Genomic DNA, 20,993 nt, shown 5'->3' with positions numbered 1-20,993 from the left:
TAAAGGCTCCTTGACTGGCCAATTCAGATGCTCACCAAGGGGGATTTGGACTTAATCCAAAACTGGCCCAGATGTGAACAAAAGACAATTGAGAGAGTTCTTGAGAACATCAGGCTTTTACAAGATATGGATTCCCAACTGCGCTGTCCTAGCTAAGCCCCTCTATAAAGCCACAAAGGTGGGGGAGAACCCCCCAGAAAGCTCCAGCACTAGATCTCTTTGACCTAAACAAGCCTTTCATCTTCTATGTGACCAAACAAAAAAGACCACAGTAGGGGTGCTAGTCCAGACCCTTGGTTCCTGGGAAAGACTAGTGGCCTATTTGTCCAAACAACTAGATGGAGTTACACAAGGGTGACCCCTTGCCTGAGGGCTTTGGCTGCAATGGGCCTTTTGACCAAAGAGCCTGACAAATTGACTCTAGGCCAGGACCTATGAGTATGAATCTCACACGCTGTAGTCACCCTTATAAATGCTAAAGGCCACTACTGGCTCACCAGTTTGTGCCTGTCCCAGTACCAAAGTTTTCTCTGTGGAAACCTTCAAATCAGGGTGGAAGTCTCTAACAACGTAAATTCAGTTACCCTCCTTTCCCAGCTAGAAGGGCCCATACATGATTGTGAGGAGGCCATAAAACAGATTTACTCCAGCTGGCCAGATCTGTGACACCAACGTTGGCCTGAATTGGAGTTCTTTGTGGACAGGAGTAGCCACATAGATGAGACTGGGAAACAGGGGACTGTCTCGCAGTTGTGACTCTATAAGAGTTTGTAGAGTCCCAACCACTACCCCAGGTAACTTCAGCATAGAGGGCTGAACTTACTGCCCTAACTTGTACATTAGAATTAGGAAAAGGAAAGAGACTAAATGTCTACAAGGACTCGAAGTATGCATTCCTAACTCTACATCTACATGGGGCCCTCTACCAAGAAAGAGGATCACTTATGACAGAGGGAAACAAATTAAATATTCCCAGGGCATACTCTGAATCCAAGAAACAATCTAGGCTCCTAAAAAAGTTGTGGTCATCCACTATAGAGGGCATCAAAAAAAAAAAAAAAAAGGTCCAAGGAACAGATACACAGTAACAGGGCCTACCAAGAGGCCAAGGCTGCAAGTTTATGGCCAGATGCCATGCTTCTTCCCTTGATACCCTGGGAAGGAAATGAGAAATCCGAGTATACATCAGAGAGGCTGGGGATTTAGCTCAGTGGTTCCACCGTCTGCCTCACAAGCGCAAGGACCTGAGTTTTATCCCTGGTACCAAACCAAACCAAACCAAACAAAACCCAAAAAAACCCAGAGTATACTTCAAAGGAGATCCAACAGGTGGCCAAAGAAGGGAGAATTAGAGGAGAAGATGGATGGTACCAGTTTCCAGATGGCTAAATTGTGGTACCATACCATGTTGGGCCTCAATTAGTACAAGCTACACATGAGAATACCCGCCTAGGCAAAAAATTAGAGACTTTGCTCAACCTCTACTTCTATATCCTCTGATTGATGGCCCTGACCAAACTGTCCAGTGGTGCGTGACTTGTGCTCAACACAATCCAAAGACTACTTCAGGTGTCCCAGCAGGGGTCCAGGGGATAGGGTTAGTGCCTTTTGAAGATATCCAGGTTGACTTCACAGAATTGTCCAAGTGTGGAGGATTCTATTACCTCTTGGTTACTTACTCTAACTGGGTAGAGGCTTTCCCTCATTGGACAGAAAAAGCCCAAGTGACATGGAAATTGCTACAAGAAATCATCCCCGCTATGGGCTTCCACTGAGCATAGAATCAGACAACAGTCCTGCTTTTGTGACAACAGTGGTCCAAGGGGTGACAAAGGCATTGGGGATTAATTGGAATTTACATGTGGCCCATCAGCCCCAGAGCTTGAAAAGGTAGAGAGGATGAATAAAACCCTAAAAGCAGGGTTAGGAGAACTTTGCCAAGAGGTCCAGGCCTTACCCATTGTGCTTCTCTGCACATGTTGCAGAGAACAAGAGAACAGGCTATTCACCCTGTGAGCTTCTGATTGCCAGACCACCCTGTCTTGAGTAGACTAACACACCCCATAGGGACATTTTAAAAACCTACTTAGAAAGACAATTGATTGAGCTAAAAAAAAAAAGGTCTTCCAAAAGATAGCCTCTGGGGCCTTAAAAATGACCCCTGTTAACATTTCTACTCCACTCTACCCCTTCTCTCTGGGAGATTCAGTTTGGGTAAAAGACTGGGGACAAGACATCCTTAAACCCAAAGGGAAGGGCCCATTAACAGTCATTTTGATTATCCCCACAGCAGTGGGAGTAAGAAAAATCTCCACCTGGATCCACCATAGTTGGGTAAAAAGGCCGCAACCCTCAGCACAACTCAAAGATCACTTAACTTGGAGGGAAATCATACTAAAGTCAGCGAAAGACATCAGCCCTGCTTGAGTCACTCTGGGGGCTAACCAGTGTACACATGGCAGGAACCTGAGGACACCACTAAGGACAGGACTACATACCTTTGTTTCTACCTGTGATGATCTGTCATCCCTTGCTTTTAACTGTATTAAGATTTCTTTCCCTGCTTTTTGCCATAGCCCTTGCTGAGACTCCCCCAGCTAACTGGAATTGGAGCAAAAGGTGTCTGTTAGCCCTCACTTTTCTTTTGTGGGTAAGATGTTTTACTAGTACTGGTTACTTTTATTAGGGGGCCTCATATCCTCCACTCCAGGAGCAACACTCAAGGGAGTAAATCCCACAGGGACAACCACCAACTATGATCCCTGACTGCATGTCACTTGGATAGAAACTTCTGTAAGGACTGTTTTGCTTTTTCATACTTACTATGTTTGTAAAGGAGAGATTATAAAAACTTGTACCCAAAATTTGACTACATATATGGTCTGTAAGGCTAAGGATGGTACTTCAGCCATTTGCTTTAACTCAAAGATAGAAACCACTTGGGGGTTTAAAATCCTGACTCACACCAGAGACAAAGTAGGACCCTTGATAAACAAAACCACAAAATTGAGGCCTGGGGAGTTAATGATTTTATTTTTTGATGCTGGAAGAATTCTGCCTTTAAAGCTAATCAAATGTTTACCCCAATGTATATGTATAAAAATAACCCATGGGATTGATATAGAGATCCACCAACTAATGGTTGCCCCATTGGTCTTGTGTAAAATGGCCCACCTGACAGACAGGATCTCCTTTAAAAAACAAAAGACACCCGACCCCTTGTGGCCTCAGGACATATAATCCAGTCACTATCAACATCATAGACCCCCAGGACCCAAAAATGAGAAGAGGACAGGGAGAGGTTATGACCCCGGGGCACTAATCCGAATCAAGAGACTTACTTTTGCCCCAGCCATCTCCAGTTCCATGATAATAACCACCATAGATCAAAAATAGCCTCTTGGGTGTTATGAGCTAAAAGATAACACTCTATAAAAGATTATATAACCATAGACATCGATAAGATAAAACACGATGTAAATGGCAAAAGTTAATATAAAGGTGATGCTCTTCAATCAGATCCTCAAAGGGGGGAATGAGAGAGGAGACCACCGCTCCATGTGGACAACTATGAGTTAACTGTGTTATTAGGCAACTATGGGTTAACCATGTAACTATGTTCTTTGTAGAATGACCTGAGTAATCATGACAACTTCTGTAATCGGCCACAAAAGGAGCGTAAGGGCCTCAGAAAGTCTAGCCAGGACTCTTTGCTCTTCCCCTCTCCACTGCTCTGCTTTGTGTAAATCCTGCTTGCTATATTCCCAGGGAAACTCGAATGGAATCAAACTTTGTAGTTGTAAAACAGCTATATAAGGAAGCACAAATTTCTATTTGGGGCTCCGGAGACTGACAGGAGTCGTTTGCTGAGCTACCGGCATCATTAAAAGCTGCTTTTGCTCCAATCTTGGCATAAAAGAGTTATCACTCCTGGGGTCCTATTTCCAGCTTCAATAAAAGGCCAGATGATCTGCTGAGAGGAGAATGGGGTGGTGTGGAGAAAAGGCTCAGATGTATGTGTGCTGGGGCTTTGACAGTGAGTGAAACACTCATGGTCATTCTCAAGAGTGGTGACCCGAGCAGAGATGGATTGCAGAGAAGGAACTGAGCTGGCCGGGCCCAGTCCAGGCCCCATGTGATATTCGTGAGTGTGAATTTCAAGTGAAATTTGTCAACATGCTTTGTGGAGGCTTCTCAACCAATGTTAAGAAATAGAAGTTATTAAGAGTGCCACAATTTTTTTTTTTAATACAGGTAATTCATTCTGCAGAAACACTTGATGCATCTAAACAAAGACAGTCAAGGCATGCCTTGCAAAGCCTTTAATGATAATGTTTGCATTTTATACAATCTGTGTAATTTCATTCTCTGGTTAATTAATAATAGAAGCTCATCTGTCTCAGATTTAGTTGAAATACATGAATCCAAGTTGAGGAACAGGAACAGCTCATTTCGTTTCCCATCAGTGCCTTCAGGATCAGCAAGATGCACGTATTCATTCAAGAGTTGAAACACTTTGATATACAAATTGTGAATCTAGTCTTAAAACTCAACAACTGCAGCATACCTAAGACAATACTGACATCAAATGTTACATACTTTATGAGAGCCAAATTCTTACTCCAGACAGTCTCAATTTTTAGCTATTTGCAACTGTGCTCTTTAAAATATTTTATCTTGGCCAATCACATGTTTATTTTTTACTGTTTTGGGAAGTGTTGAGCAGATGAAGGTATCAGATGCCAATACAGGTGGGAATTTCCATAAGATGAATTTGTTCTTACATGAAGTTTTGTTATATTTTCATCTAATATTGGTGAGTATTGATATGGTTTCTGCTCAAGTCTTGGTTATTTCCTTGCTAAGAATTAAATGTACCCTGGATTTATTGAGAGTTAGAGTATTAGAAACAATTTACCAGCTTTTTCCCTCTTCATGAAATGAAAAAAGAGGATGTATATCAAACAATAAGCATATGAGTGAATAGTAAGGCTCTTAGGAGAAAGAGTTTTTTCTGTTTCTTTTTTTGGGGGGGTACCGGGGATCGAATTTAGGACCTTGAGCTTTCGAGGCAGGGGGCGGCACTGCTGAGCTAAAACCCCGGCCCCATTTTTCTGTTTTTGTAAGTTGCTATTTGTTTGGAGAGGAAACAATGGCTCTGTGAACTTTCCCTTAGCTGCTACTCCCTTTATATGCAAAAGAAACAAAATGAGCTGAACAAGAAAATTTTGCAGTTACACTTTGCAGCCTTTTATATATGAGCTGACATCTTTGTTTTCACAGTGATTTCTCCATCCCACCCTGCAAAGAAAAGGAAATACAGAGAAAAAGTTAAAATACATCTTCATTACAACACACATACTTCAAGTTCTTTCCTGCAATAAAATATATTCTCAACAAATAAACTACAGGCTCTAGCGACACTCAGGTACTAGTGTTTACTGACTGGAGGATGTATGCAAGGTATTTTGTTCCTCTCCGGACTCTCAGTAGAGCACAGCATGCTGAACATAAATGTTGGATTATGTACATTGCACATTTAACTTATTGTAGAAATACTTTCAAGATATACAAGGCATTAGTAGACTGTAGAGAATTTTAAATCACCGGAAACTTCCTAAAATAAAAGGTGGAGTGAAAAAAGAAGGATTTTGAGTCTCTTACAGTAGGGTCTATCTTCAGGACGAAGGTATCACATTGTTTAGCATGAGCCCAAAATTGCAATTTTTAGCTGTAGAACACACTTTGGTCTTTGAAGTCTTCTCTCACTGCATATATCAATAGTAGGTAAAACCCTTTTCTCTTTAGCAGTTAAACATACCATGCTCTAATGCCTTGGGGATCCTTCACAACCCTCTTTGCACATGCTACAGCTTGACTGATGTCATCTTGCAACAAAGCTGAAAGGGAGATGGTGAGGAACAAAAACGACTGTTAGAGAAATTTCAAGTTTAGAATCAGCCAGCAAAGGTTTGAGACCCTTCATCTACCCCAATTTGACATGAAATAAAGCTTTTTATTTCTCATTAAAGCCACTGGAAACTCTGGAATTCTTAACTATTGCAGTGGAAGGTACTCTTGGTACAAAACATTTTAAAAGTTACTTAGTCATGTTTTCCTTGGGTATTCTACTATGGATTATTCATCCTAAAGAAATAATAAGAAATGCATCCAATCATGCATGTGCAAAGTGTTCATAGCAATTTACAAAACGGAAAAATGGAAACTAAATGCTTTTCAGTAAGAATTGGATCTACAACTTAGGGGGTATTCGTATAGTAGTATTCTATTCACCCTTTATAATGAAAATGCAGATAATGTAGTTTTTGACATAGAAAACATTTTGTGTAATACTATGGAAACTACAAAGCAGTATGTATAATTACATTTAGTGTCTGTTAAAATGCATATGACTTACATGCTCGTGTGTCGAGTACACATGAATACGCATGTGCCTGACATTCTTTACCTCTATATACATGATTAATACACATTCTGGAAGGTTATATACTAAAAGTTACCAGTGGATATCAATCCCCGTGTGGGAAGAATGAGGTTGCTTTTTTTTCTTGCTTTTAGATTTTAATTTTTATTCAATGACTATATTTGTTTTTCTTTCTTTCTTTCTTTTTTTTTTTTTTGGTACTGGGGATCGAACTCAGGATCTTGTGCTTGTGAGGCAGGCAGAGGAACCACTGAGCTAAATCCCTGTCCCTACTATATTTGTGTATAATACAAAATAATTTAGAAATAAATTAACTAGATAAAAAAGAGTATTCCAAAATTAGTCTTATCTCTCCCAAAATTTAATATTTTAGTATTGGGGAATACCAAGTTTTCAATTTTCATGCTCTATTTTATGAAGCAAGGAATCCACATGTAATTTCTATTTTATTGTCAGTTCAGCAGTCTATTATTCTCAACTTTGGCATGGAATAAGTCCCATGTGTTCTTTCCTCGTAAAACAAAAGAGAAAACAAAACATGAGTTTCATCCCAAATATGTAAATCCATAATCACTTTTTGTAGGAGTTAGAATAATTATGAAGAATCTTTTTTCATTTTGGAGATGCAAATTTAAAAATTTAGAAAAAAAGTCAATCCTTTTCTAACTCCTATGAAAATGTCTCAGGAAACAAAATATATATGTAGAAGAATCAATTAGTTATCAGTAATTACCCTTAAATTGTCAGGCATATGGGTTTTTAGTATACTATGAGTCATGATAAAAGTATTGTGTGGTTTAAATGAAACATTTCTGAGTGTAAATGGCACACTGGCATTAATCTTTCTCAAAATAATTTCCCTCTGTATGAACAGAACTATTCCATCATTTTTGCCAGTTTTGGAAGCAGTTCTGGAAGTTCTCATGAGTATCTTTACTAGCCCTGCCACGCCTACCTCTATGTCCTGAACTGATTCAAAATGTTGACTTTTGGGGGTCCTTTTGACTTTGCACAAGAGTCAGAAGTGGGACGGTGCCAGATCCGGTGAATAAGGTGGAGAAGGAGGCACCATAATGATGTCACAGGCCTGCGTTTCCACTGGACGGCACTAGGCAGCAGCATTCCCTATCTTTGAGGACACCTTGTAAAGAAACTCATAAAAGAGACTTCTAGAACTGCTTCATAAAGTGGCAAGAATGATGTTACTTTCTGAGTCCAAAGAAGGGAGAGTACTTTGAGGGGATTAATGGCAATGTGCCTTTTACTGTAATACAATTTTTATTTAACCAAAATATTTTTGAATTGCCTTGTGTGTTTAGAATATTTCATTTAAAAAGGTGAAATAATCAAAATGGACTACACAAACAATTATTTGTAAAGTATCTTAGGTAAATAGGAGGAGTATCATTGCTCTGGAAAAAGACTCAATAAGGTGATTTACACTAAAATTGTAATAATTTCAGAAACATACATATTAAAACACAAACTTTTTATGACACTCATTCTCATTTTTGTATTTTATTTTGCTTTGATTGTTTTGTTTGCAGTGCCAGAGATTTCTTATTTGGGAAATTTTGATGGGGAAAACGGTCACATTCTAGTAGTTGAGGTACAGTAGTTTCTCTAGCTCCCAGATGAATCTTTCCAGACCATGTCATTTGCATTGAATCTCTATTCTCTGTGCCAGATGGGTCTGGTCCAACATTCCAGAACCACCTTGTCTTACCTTTGCAGGACACGCCACAAGCATTAACAGCTCCTGGAGTTTTGCCATCATTGCACCAGTAGCGGCTATTAATCTGGAATATCCCATAGTCAGTGCTTTTGTCTCCAGGGTTGTAGTTTGTAGCTTGTGTATTATAATCACTCTCCCATTTGGCCAAACATACCCCTGAAAAGAAATTATTTTTAATAATGAACAGCAACACAATGATTTACAGTGTATACAAAAATCAGTTCTTCATAGTTAATTCTTTTTTTTTTTTTTTCCTTTGGAGACAAGTTTTCACTATGTAGTTCAGACTGGCCATGAAGTCACTCTGTGGCCCAAGAGGGCTTTGAAATCATGGCAATTCTCCAGCACCATCCTCCTGAGTTCTGGCATCATAGGCCCGCACCACCGTGCCTGGCTCTTTTTAGCTAATTTATGTCACTAGTGACTTACTTTCCAAGTACAAAGGTATATGAAGCTTACAAAATACCTTCACACTTCAAGTTTTTCCTCTCGTTGTGACACAGAGTGTGGCTGTTGCCCAGGCTGGTCTCCTGGGCTGAATGCATCCTCCCTCCTCAGTGCTGAGTAGCTGGGAGCACAGGTGTGAAGCACTCTGCCCAGCCCAATACTGTAGTTTTAAAGGGTCTCTCAGAGAGTCTTTTCTACAGTTCATCTCAAACTGCAACGCTAATGAAGCCAGGAAGGTACTTTTTAAAATATTAAAATGGCTGCTTCTTCCATTGCTTTTATTCTTTCCCTGCTAACATTACTCAGCCAGTGTTCAGCTTAGAGTAGAAAAACCAGCAGAGCTCTTGAGTGGATTTAGTAAATTTGTAGCATACAATAAGCTCATGGGAAAATGCATTTATCAGAAGAAAGAGAACTTTTCTGAGAGGTAGACATTTTCTTGTAATAGCTGAAGGTGAATTTAGAAGTTAAATAAAAATCTTGGAAACAAGCCTTAGAGACTAGGACAGGCTCTTCTGTAATTTCTTCCATCCACTCATCTCTTCACTCCTTTTTTCATTCAAAAATAGTCATTAATTGGAAAGTATTTTACTGAAGTCAGAAAACTAGACATTATATTGACGAAGATGGAACAAGCTATAAAGGAACTTTAGTTTATGGCACACCAGGAATGGTGTGGAAGAAAATGAAAAATCATCAACTTAAAGAAAATACTCATAAAACACTTCAAAACTGACTGGAGGGAAATAGGTTCTTATTTCTCTGTTAAAGAGTTCACCATAACCTATCCAAATTTTGTTGTTAGAACCCGTATGTCATGATTGAAAAACCTAAGATGAATTCTGCATTCAACAAGGCTGCAGGATCCAAGTTCCAAACTGGTCTATCAATGTATCCCATGTTCAGGCTTCTGGGGTCCTGGAATCTGGGGCAACTGGCAAAACCAGTGGCCCTGGGAGAGTACAGCAGGTCCTTTGGGACATAGAAGGTGGAGATTATTTCCCCCCGTGATGCTATTCCTTCACCTGCTATCTCTGATTCTACAGAAGCAAATGATTTAAACATTGCAAATACTGAAATCCACAAGGAAACATCAGTCTCTTAACGCAAAACTCCTCTCACCATTCATTTTCCCATTGCTCCTGTCCTTACATGACTTTCTGGAGGTAAGGAGAGCATACTTACAGTTTGCCAGGCTGACTCCTTGGTGGCCATCCATTCCTTTTGCTTTGAGAGTTCTGGCCAACTCGCACCTTTCATAGCCCTTGCCCTGGACAGTCACAGACAGGAGGGCAAGCCCCAGAATAAGGAGAGCCTTCATGATGACTGAAAGTACAGGCCACTAGACTGGCTAGGTTGAGTGGCCCTAGTATTTAAAGTCTTTTGACTTCCTTCTTCTTCTATTGGTCTAGGGCCCACGGTTTGTGATTGGTATGCAAAGCAGGAGTTAATTAGTGATCCACCTACTTCAAAAGGATTTTGTGAAATATTTTGATGCTATAAGAATTAATCTATCATCAATGAGGAAATGACATTGCTGGAAGATTTGCCTCAAGATGTACTGGGGAGCTCCCCCACTGCCATCCCACGCTCCTAGGGCAGAGAATGTGAGCCAGTCCCAGCACCCGGAAGGAAGCTCCCCCGCCACCATCCCATGCTCCTAGGGCAGAGAAGGTGAGCCATGTGGGCGCTAGAAGCAACCCGCCCCTCTGTGGAAATGAGAAGACACGTAACCAAGCCTCCAAAACAGACTTCTGAGTCACCTACAGAAACCCCAAAGGGAAGCGAGATGGAATGATCTGATGCTCAACAACCTGGACTCTCTGAACTGACAACAGAAGAGGATCTGGGAAAAATGAAATCAGAAATAATTTCTCAGATAACAGCAAAGATTGTGCTCATAGTGCAAGACATGATTAATAAATCTAGAGAGGACACAGATAAAAAAATAGAGGATCTGAGAAACATGATGGAATCCCAACATAGGAAACAAATGGAATCCATAAAACAGATGCAAACAGATTTCCAGGAGATTAAAAATGACATCGAAGGTCTGCACAGCAGAATGAACCAATGTGAGGATAGAATTTCACATATAGAAGATAAGATTGCAATTAGTGGCCAGGCAAAGAAAAATTGCTTCAACATTGTAAGGGACCACAAGATATCAATCCAGCAGCTGCTAGACAATGCAAAGAAGACTAACATAAGACTGATTGGAGTCAATGAAGAAACAGGAGAGAGTGCACATGACATAAAAAAAAACTGTTCACAGAAGTGATGGCAGAAAACTTCCCAAGCGGGGAAAAGAACTTGCCATACAGATAAGTGAGGCATATAGGACTCCAGCTAGCCATGATCAAAAAAAATCTACACATAGGCATATAATCGTTAGGATCCCAGAAATCCAACAGAAGAACAAAATTCTACAAGCAGTGAGAGAAAAGAAACAAATCACATACAAAGGGAAGCCCATCAGAATCACAGCAGATTTCTCGATGCAAACACTCAAGGCAAGAAGAGCTTGGAGTGATGTATTTCAATCCCTAAAGGAAAACAGCCTCCAACCCAGATTGATGTACCCTGCAAAACTATCTTTCAAAATTGATGGAGAAATAAGATACTTTCATGAGAAAGAGCACCTCAGGAACTTCATGAATACCAAACCAGCACTCCAAAAAATTTTAGACAATACCCTAGGAAAAGACAATGAGGATCACAACCCCAGGAAACCCAGCAGAATGAATCCATTGGGTGTGACAAATTAAATGCAAAGGGGGAGAATCCAACAAAAAGAAAAAGTCATGACGAGGCTTTTAAAACTTTTAACTTCATCTCCCTAATGAGTGTATAATTCAATCTTTTCATTGTACTGATTAGTATTTTTCTGATTGTAGAGTTGCACACCTTTCCTTGTGCTTTACTGGCTATTTATCATCTTCTTATGTCTACTTTTTAATTGGGTTGTCTATTAATAAGCTGTAAGAGTTCTTTATGTATTCTGGTCATAGGTTATATGCATTGTAAATATGGTCTGTTTAAGGACTACTTTTCATTTTAATGATGTCATTTAAAGTTCTAAATTTTGATGGAATCTCATTTATCAAATTTTTTTCTTTTATACGTCATGTTTTTTGTATCCTAGGTAGTTCTTGCCTACCCTGAATTCATAAACATTTTCCCTTATAATTTCTTCTTAAAGTTTTATATTTTTAGGCTTTCATATTTAGGTTCATAGATCCTTTCAAGTTATTTTTAAGTATGGAACTAAAGGGTTGAGGTTAATTTTTTATATATAGATACCAAGTGTTCTAGTGCCATTTGCTGAAAACACTATCTTTTCCTTGGCTCTTGAATTGAGTTTATATTCTATAAAATGCTAATGTTAAATAATCTTTCAAAGCTCAGTGTACCATATATGTGTGGTTCTATTTCTAGATTCTCTGTTTTATTCCAATGATCTATATGTCTTTCCTTACACCAACACTGCCTTGATTACTGTAGCTTTAGAAGAAGTCTTAAAATTAGATACTAAATGTCTTCCAACACTTTTTTTTTTACTTTTCTAGGTCCGTTGTACTCCTACATAATTTTTTAATTTCAATATCCAATTCTTCATTTAGAGCAAGTATACACAGATATATACATACATATACATATATATATATAAAACCTTGTGTTTTCTAATCCTGCTAAATTCAAATACAAGATCTAGGGGCTCCTAGAGATTTCTTAGTATTTTCTCTGTAGATGATCATTTCATCTACATATAAAGACGTTGCTTCTACCTTGCCAATCCTATCCTAATTGTGTCATTTTATTGCCAGACTATTTTGGTTGGGCCTAGGTTTCAAAGTTTAATGGACAGATAAAGAGTAAGCATATCTGCCCTTGTTCCCCACCTTAAGGAGAAAGCATTGTATCTTCTCCATTCATATAAGGTGTTCTCACTGGAAGTATGGAGTACATGTCTTTAATCTGTTGAGAAGGTTCTGTTCTACGTCTAGTCTCCTGACAGCTTTTACCATGAACAGCTGTGGAATTTAGTCCAATACTTTTTCTCCAACTAGTGACAGGATCATATGGCTTTGTCCTTTCCTCTGTTAAAATGATAAATTTTGGGGGTGGATCTTCCAATGCTGAACCAACACTGCCATCCCTATAACAAAACCACTTTCTACATACTGCCAGATCTGACTTTTAACAGTTTGTTTTGTCAAACAAATTTCTATCTATGTTCATATTTTTTTCTTCTATTATCTTTATCCAGTTTTAGGATTAGCACAATATTGATTTCCTACAATGAGGGGAGAAGTGTTCCTTTTTTTTCTGCTTTAAATGTTTGATATAACTTATCAGTTAAAATGTATACAAGCCTGTTGTTGTCATATAGGTAGGTTTTCAAGCTAGGAATATACTTTCTTTAATAGGTGCTATTCAAATTTTACATTTCTTCCAGAGTTAGTTTCATTAATTTGTCTTCCAAGGTACTTATGCTTGCTATATCCTTTTAAATTCTGTAAAATCTGTGGTAATGTCTCCTAGGTCTTGATATTTTAATCCTAAAAATGTATAATTAATATTGTGTAATAGGATGTAAAAGCCTAAAGGGGCAGGGGAAGTGGGAGAGGTAGGAGAAAGGAAAGAAGGGGAAAAATATGAGAAATGGAAACAAAATCTTTGCAAATAGGGAAGGGTGGAAGGGGTGCAGGGAGGGCAAGGGAAGGGGAAGAAAATAATAAGAACCAAGATATTCATGTAATGGTACAAGATCCCAATGATGTATGTAAATGTATTTTATACCTAAAATGTACCAATAAACTTAATAGGGGAAAAAAAAAGAGGTACTGGGAAGTGGCACTCTTACCAAAACAGGAATTTTCTTCTCTATTATCATGAATTTAAGGATTATAAAGAAAAAAAATGAAGGACCAGTTTTGACTTCCATTTAGCTGTGAGTTTTTCCTAATATTCTTTTTTTTTTTTTTTTTTTTTTTTTTGTACCAGGGATCAAACTTGGGTCTTTGTGCTTGTGTAGCAGGTGGCAAAAACACTGAGCTAAATCTCTGGTCCCCTAATATTCTTTTTATTAATCTGTTCTGTGTACATTCACTATTTGTTTTATTAGTCTTTGTCACGTAAAAGTTTTTACTCCCAATAGATAGACCTGACATTTGGGTCAGTTATGTAAAGAATACTGTATATCCCATGACACTATTTGGCTTAGTCAGTTTCTTATTCTAGACTTTCTGCTGTTATTGCAAATGTTATAGCTATACAAATCAATATTACGCTATTATAAATAAGAGGAATAGCTGGGTCAAGTGGAATTTCTACAGTTAGTTTTTTGAGTAATTTCCCTACTGATTTCCATAGTGGTTGTGTCAGTTTACAGTCCCACTAACAAGGAAGAAAGGTTCCTTTCTCCCCACAGCCTTGCCAGCATTTGTTATTGGTTGATTTCTTGATGGTAGCCATTCTTTCTGGAGTGAGATAGAATCTTAGAGTTGTTTTAATTTGCATTTCTTGAATGGCCAATGATGTTGAATATTTTTTCATGCATTTATTGATCATTTCTATTTCATCTGAGTAGTGTTGATTCATTTCAGATGTCCACTTTTAATTGGATCTTCAAACTTGGGGGATTCTAATTTTTTTGAGTTGTTTATATAGTCTAGATATTAGTTCATTGTCTGAGGAGTAGCTGGCAATTTTTTTTCCCATTCTGTAGTTGTTCCTTCATTCTGTTAGTGGTTTCCTTTGCTGTGCATAAGCTTTTTAATTTAACGTGATCTCATTTGTTGATTCTTGGTGTTATGTATTGTGCAACCACAGTTTTGTTCAGAAAATTTTGCCTATATGTATATCTTCAAGCGTTTTACCTATTTTGTCTTCCAGCAGATCTTTCATTCATTTTGGTTTTAGTTTAGTGCATGGTCAGCTATAGAGACATAGGTTCAACCTTTCACAAGTCAATAGCCAGTTTCTCCAGCACCATTTGTTAAATAAGCTATCTTCTTTCCAGTGAAGGCATCTGTCCCTTTTGTCAAAAATAACATAGTTGAGTGTGCCTGGAGTTGTTTTTGTATCTTCTATTCTCTTCCATTGATCAACCTGATTTTTAGTTTTTATTTTTATTTTTTGCCAATACTGTGCTGTTTTTATCACTGTAGCTTTGTGGTATAACTTGAAATCTGGGATTGAAATGCTCTCTGCCTTGCCATTGGTGCCCACAATTGCTTTTGGTGTTCTAGGTCTCCTCTGGTTCCAAGTGAATTTTAGGATTGCTTTCTCCAGTTTTGTAAAGAATGTTATTGGTATTTTCATGGGGATTGTATTAACTCTGTATAACAGTTTTGGAAATGTGACTATTTTGACTATATTGATTCTGCCTATCCAGGAACAAGGGATATCTTTCCATTTTTTAAATATACTCTTCAATCTCCTTTTTCAGAATATTATGGTTTTGATTGTAGAGGTCTTTCACTTCCTTGATTAGATTAATTCCTAAGTATTTCATTTTGGGGATGCTATTGTGAAGGGTATTACTTCCTTAATTTACGTCTCAGTGAGTTTTTCATTTTTGTACAGGAGAGCTATTGATTTTTGAATGTTAACTTTGTATGCTGCTGTATTGCAGAATTTGAATAGTAATTTTAGGAGTCTTTTGGAGTTTTTGGAGCCTTCTATGTGCAGGATCATGTCATCTGCAAACAATGATAATTTAAATTCTTCCTTTTCAATCCATATTCTTATTTCTTTCTCTCCTGTATTGCTCTCATTAATGTTTCAAGAACTCTATTAAACGGAAGCGGTAATAGTGGACATCCTTGTTTTGTTCCTGATTTTAGAAGGAAAACTTTCAGCTTCTCTCTTTTTAGTACGATGTTGGTAGTTGGTTTGTCACAGCTGGCTTTTATAAAGTTGATGTAATGACCTTCTATTCCTATTTTCTTCAGTGTTTTTTTTTAAATCACGAATGGATATTGGATTTTGTCAAATGATTTTTCTGCATCTATTGAGACGATCATGAGATTTTTGTCCTTCCTTCTGTTTATGTGGTGTATTACATTTATTGATTTGTGCATGTTGAACCATCCTGGCATCCCTGGAATGAATACTACTTGGTCATGATGTATGATTTTTTTGATGATTTATTGCATTGTTTGCCAGTATATTATTGCATCTGTATTCATTAAAGAGATTGGCCTATAGTTTTCTTTTCTGGTTGGGTCCTTTTCTGGTTGCTTCCAGGAATGACTTTGGGAATATAGCTTCCCTTTCAATTTCATTAAAGAGTTTGAGGAGTACTGGCATTAGATCTTCTCTAAAGTTCTTTTAGAATTCAGCAGTGTATCCATCACTTAGTAGTTTTTTTATGACTTCTTCAATTTCACCAACTGATATTAGCTTATTCAAGATTTTTACATCTTCTTAGTTCAGATTTGGTAGTTGATATGAATCTTGAAAGTTTCCATTTCCTTTGAATTTTCCATTTTAGTAAAGTACAGGTTCTCAAAGTAGTTATCAATAATCTGGAATTCAGCAGAATCCATTGTGATTTCACCTTTTCATTTACAATTCATGGATTTGGGTCTTTTCCTTCTTTATTTTGGTAAGATTAACTGAGAATTTGTCTATTTTATTTACTCTTTCAAAGAATCAAATATTTGTTTCATTGATTCTTTCAACTGTTTTTTTTAGTCTTTAAGTTTATTAATTTGTGCCCTGATCTTTATAATTTCCTTCCTTATATTAGCTTTAGGTTTGGATTTTTCTTGTTTTTCTAGGACCTTGTGGTACATTATTGGGTTATTTATTTGTGGTCATTCTGTTTTTTCTGGTGTGGGAATTCAGAGAGTTATGAACATCTCTCATAAGACTGGTTTCATTGCATCCCGTGGCTTCTGGTATGTCAGACTGGCATTACTGTTTAATTGTAGAAACTGTGTAATTTCTTCTGTGACCCATTGATTATTTAAGAGAGTATTGTTTAATTTCCATGTGTTTGCATAGTTTAAGTAGCGGATTTTTGCCACTGATTTCTAGTTTTATTGCACTATGATCTGATAATACACATGGGATAATTTTGTTTCTTTTGCATTTACTTAAGAGTGCTTTATTGGCTAATACATGGTCTATTTTGGAGAAAGTCTCATGTGCTGCTGAGAAGAATGTGTACTCTGTTGTTCTTGGGTGGAACACTCTGTAGATATCTATTAAGTCCCTTTGTTTAAAGGCTTGGTCAACCCTGATATTTCTTTGTTGATGTTTTGTCTAGTTGATCTGTCCATTTGTGACTGTGAGAATAGGGGTCTCCCATTCCTATTGTATTGGTGTTTATCTGATTTTTCATGTTCATTAGTGTTTGTTTTATGAAGTTGGATAGTACATATATAACTGTTAACTCTTCCTTTTGAATTATTCCTTTAACTGATACATGTGACCTTCTTTGTCTCTTCTGAGCAGTCCTACCTTGAAATCCACTTTGTTTGAAATTAGAATCACAATTCCTGCTTTTTTCTGGGTTCCTGCTGCATGGAACATTGTTTTCAATCCTTTGATTTTTAATCTGTGAGTATCTTTTTGAGTTAAAGTGTTTCTTGTATGTTGACTATTATTGGGTTTCCTTTCTTAATCCATTTTGCTAATCTGTGTTTTTGACTGGGAGATTGAGACCATTCACACTGGGAGTTATTACTGAGAGGTATTGACTTACTCTTGTCATTGTACTATTTTCCAGTTTCAGATTTACTCACTTTTCTTCTTTTACTTAGCTGTCTTTTTGACTTATTGACATTGTTGGCTTCATTGTTTGTTGTTGTTTTTGTTTTGTTTTGTGGTACTGGGGATCAAACTCAGGACCTTGCGCTTGTGAGGCAGGCAGTGGCACCACTGAGCTAAATCCCCAGCCCTTCATTGTTTCTTTCTAAGATAATCCTTGACAATTTTTTGTAATGCCGGTTTGGTGGGCATGAATTTCTTGAGGTGGAAATACCTTATTTCCACCATCAGTTTTAAAGGAAACTTTTGCAGGTTGCATAAATCAGAATCAGAGGTTGTTATCTTTTAGGGGTTGAGAGACTTCACTCCAGGCCCTCCTGGCCTTTAAGGTTTGTGTAGAGAAGTCCACTGTGAGTCTAATAGGTTTACCTTTGTATGTGATTTGCTGCCTTTCTCTAACAGCTTTTAAGATTTTGTCCCTGTGATGGACTTCTGGAATTTTGAGTATAATGTGGCATGAAGAGGATCTCTTTTGCTCATAGCGATTTGGGGTTGCCTATGCCTCACTTATCTGTATGTTTATTTCTTTCCATATAACTGGGGAGTTTTCAGCCATTATTTCTGTGCACAAGTTATTTATGTCATTTGTGTTGTCTTCTGATTTTTAACTTATTCCAATTATTCTTAGATTCATCTTCTTTGAATCATCTGGGAGTTGCTGGATCAATTTTTCCTTTTCTCTTGCTGTTTTTAAGATGTTTTTGAGTAGTTGGTCTTTGAAGCCATCATTGTCTTCTAGTTCTGAAATTCTATTCCTACATTGGTCCATCCTGCTGCCCATACTTTCAATATCATTTTTAATCTCCTGGAATTCTAATCAAAACCTTTTCATGTATTCTAATTCTTTATTGAACTGGTCATTCATGTTTTGTATCATTTTGTTTAGCTCATCTAGCTTTCTATTAGTGTCTTCTGAGAGCTCCCGCGCCTCTTTGGTTATTACTTCCAATATGTTTAGTTATATCTTCTATAATCTTGGTGAGTATCACTTTGAGCTGTTTTCTAACTTCTTCTGCTATGCTTTTGAAATGTGTGGGTTATACTATTCTGCCCCTTGGTGCCCCCTGATTGGCTTCAGGGAAATTTGGGATTCATTTTGCTGCCTTTTCTTCCAATGTTTCTATTGTTTTTGTTTGTTTTGTGCTGAGGTTTCTGGATGCTTATCCTCTAAAGACCTTGTTGCTAGTACAGAGATTTCTTCAATTACTTTTCAGTGATGTGTTTTGGGTGTGGCTAACTGGAATCCTTTGCCACAGTCCCTGATGCAACCATATTGGTTATTTTGGGAAAGGAGGATGCAGTATTTTGGGTGTGGCTAACTGGAATCCTTTGCCACAGCCCCTGATGCAACCATGTTGGTTATTTTGGGAAAGGAGGATGCAGTGTAGTTATCCCAGTAGCAAAATTCTCTGGGAATGTACTCTACTATTGAGTAGGAGATTAGGGCATGGAAAAGCTGGCTGAGGAAGTAGGTGTGACCTGTTAATTACAAGATCCCAGAACACATGCGTAGAACAGTTCCCAAAGCCCTGCATATACACTTCTTGTGAGAATTTGAGCAGATTTTCAATAGGATAGTCTAGACCTGACATCAGCCTGAGGTATGGGATCCCAGTACCACTTCTCAGGACTCGAATGTAGAAGTTCTCATGGTTTTCCATGAGATTTGGATAGTATAAAAGGCCACGGACACCAAGAAGAGCCTGCTATGGTGGCTTTCCTCATGACACTCCACCCTGCCTTTTCCAAGGTGTACTTTTATCTTTCTTTTTCCTATTTTATCCAGCTCACGCTCTCTCTGAAGAGCTAGCTTCTCTCTCACACCTCACTTTTACCTTTTCAAATAAACTTTGTCTCTGCTTTTTGCTCATTTCATTCAATTCTTTGTTTGAGGCCAAAAGAACCTGGAATCCAACTCCAGAAGGAGAAGTGAGCGACCTAAAACCTGATAATGTTTAATTGGTGAGTCACTGTCAGAAGAAGCTACTTGATAACAGTATTGTTAATGTCACAAAGGCAATCTGAGTGTTGGTTTACAGAGAAATAGCGAAAATTATGTGACCCTGTTACTTTCAAGTGAAACAGTTATAGTACTGTTGTCTAAGACCAATTAGATATAACCATACCAAAAGAGCCAATTATATACCACCCTGAATCCTGGATAAGAAACTGTCAAGTATGAAGTAAACATTAAGGCAACCCAGGTATTGATTACAGCTAATATGTACTAAATGTAATAGCTGTATCTCTGCTAATGGTAGAAAAGAATTCAACAGTTTTACAGAGTTAACTACCTAAAGAGTAACAAAGCTTTATGGATATATATATATATATATATATAATATATAAATTATAATATATATATATACACACACACATAAACACACACACACAGGATTTTGCTATGTAGTTCAGGCTGGCCTTGAACTCACTATGTAGCCCAGGGTGGCCTCAAACTCGTAGCAATTCTCCTGCCTCTGCCTCCTGAGTGTTGACGTTATAGGCTTGTGCCACCATGCCTGGTCTATGGTTATACTATTAAAAATTTAGGCTTTGGGAATGGAGGGATGCAGGAGGAAAATTTTGATACCTTAAACTCTATGACATGAAAAGGAAGATAGAGAAGTGGTACAAAGATCTGATTGGGAAGTAGAAGGATGTCTATATAATTGGGTATAGGTAGGAAAACAAACTGGCAAGAAATAGAAGGTAAAAGAAAAAGAGAGAAAAATTATACAAAGAGTAAAAATAAGAAAGAAGGACTTAACCAGAGAAAATTTAAAAGTGTGAAGAGACAAATATAGAGAAATAAAAGAAAAAAGAGATTAGAAGCATAGTTGAAGAACAAAGGAAGATTACCCCACTGCTCAGGAAACTGGCGAGGAAGACAGTAGGAAGGAAAGAAGAAAAAACAAAAACAAGAACAACACAAAACAAAACTCTAGAAACAATGTGCACACTTACAAAAAACCCCAAACAAAGAAACAAACAAAAAACCCTACAATGAAACAAAAATTTTAAAAACCTAAAACAAAGAAAAAAAAGAAATTTTTCTGTGATTTCAAGCCTGCAGTTATCTCCTGAAGTCTACAGTTTTGTGGCAGTGTCTAATTCAAGGCATAACTCTGCTCTTGCTAGTAGATGAAGGAGGCAGTCAGAGCCCAAATCTGTGCTGGATAATCATCACCAAACTGGCAGTAGGATTAGCGTGGGGTGCCAGTTCTGGGACTTTCAAATCCACAGAAATTCAGACTGTACCTGACATCTGGCTGTGGAGATGAGGCCTTATTTGTTTAGCTTACAACACTCTGGGTATCTCTTGCCTGCCTGACCATGGCTCCTGGACCATGGATGCCTCCTGTGGTTGTCCCTCACCCAGTCACTATGGGTGTTTAACACTGAGCCCTGAGATGAAGCCAACTAACTCACAGCTGCTCAGAGTCCTGGGTTCCGTTGGCCCCTCCCTAGAATGGCATCTACCCAAGCACTGGCTCCAGGGGATATGGCAGATGCTTGAACTGGAGTCACTTACCAGCTGTCGAAGTGCGCTGCATCCACTGCTCCATCCCACTGATGCTTTTC

At 38.0% G+C, this 20,993-nt stretch overlaps 1 protein-coding gene across 1 annotated transcript; it reads right to left on the bottom strand.

Annotated features, from left to right (window-relative positions):
* Nucleotides 1–4,307: 4,307 nt before the first annotated feature.
* Nucleotides 4,308–9,991, bottom strand: LOC147823645 (lysozyme C-like). The gene is made up of 4 exons (XM_087192411.1): nt 9,813–9,991; nt 8,172–8,336; nt 5,822–5,900; nt 4,308–5,301 (listed from the first exon to the last, which is right to left on the bottom strand). Exons 1-4 carry the CDS (start codon nt 9,946–9,948, stop codon nt 5,235–5,237), a joined length of 447 nt encoding a protein of 148 aa, XP_087048537.1. The 5' UTR covers nt 9,949–9,991; the 3' UTR covers nt 4,308–5,234.
* Nucleotides 9,992–20,993: the final 11,002 nt, after the last annotated feature.

This window comes from Heterocephalus glaber, unplaced genomic scaffold (assembly GCF_053883595.1).
Source record: "Heterocephalus glaber isolate CG9 unplaced genomic scaffold, H.glaber_assembly_v1.0 deba00001571, whole genome shotgun sequence".
In the NCBI taxonomy this organism is placed as follows: domain Eukaryota; kingdom Metazoa; phylum Chordata; class Mammalia; order Rodentia; family Bathyergidae; genus Heterocephalus; species Heterocephalus glaber.
The sequence above is the reverse complement of the archived record's forward strand: the minus strand, read 5'-3'. Positions and strand labels throughout refer to the sequence as shown.

Coding starts and splice junctions, on each gene's coding strand:
- LOC147823645 (XM_087192411.1), bottom strand. CDS start 9,948: ATGAAGGCTCTCCTTATTCTGGGGCTTGCCCTCCTGTCTGTGACTGTC. Junction 8,337..9,812: donor AGGAGTCAGCCTGGCAAACT/GTAAGTATGCTC, acceptor ATTTCTTTTCAG/GGGTATGTTTGGCCAAATGG. Junction 5,302..5,821: donor CCCCAAGGCATTAGAGCATG/GTATGTTTAACT, acceptor TTTTCTTTGCAG/GGTGGGATGGAGAAATCACT.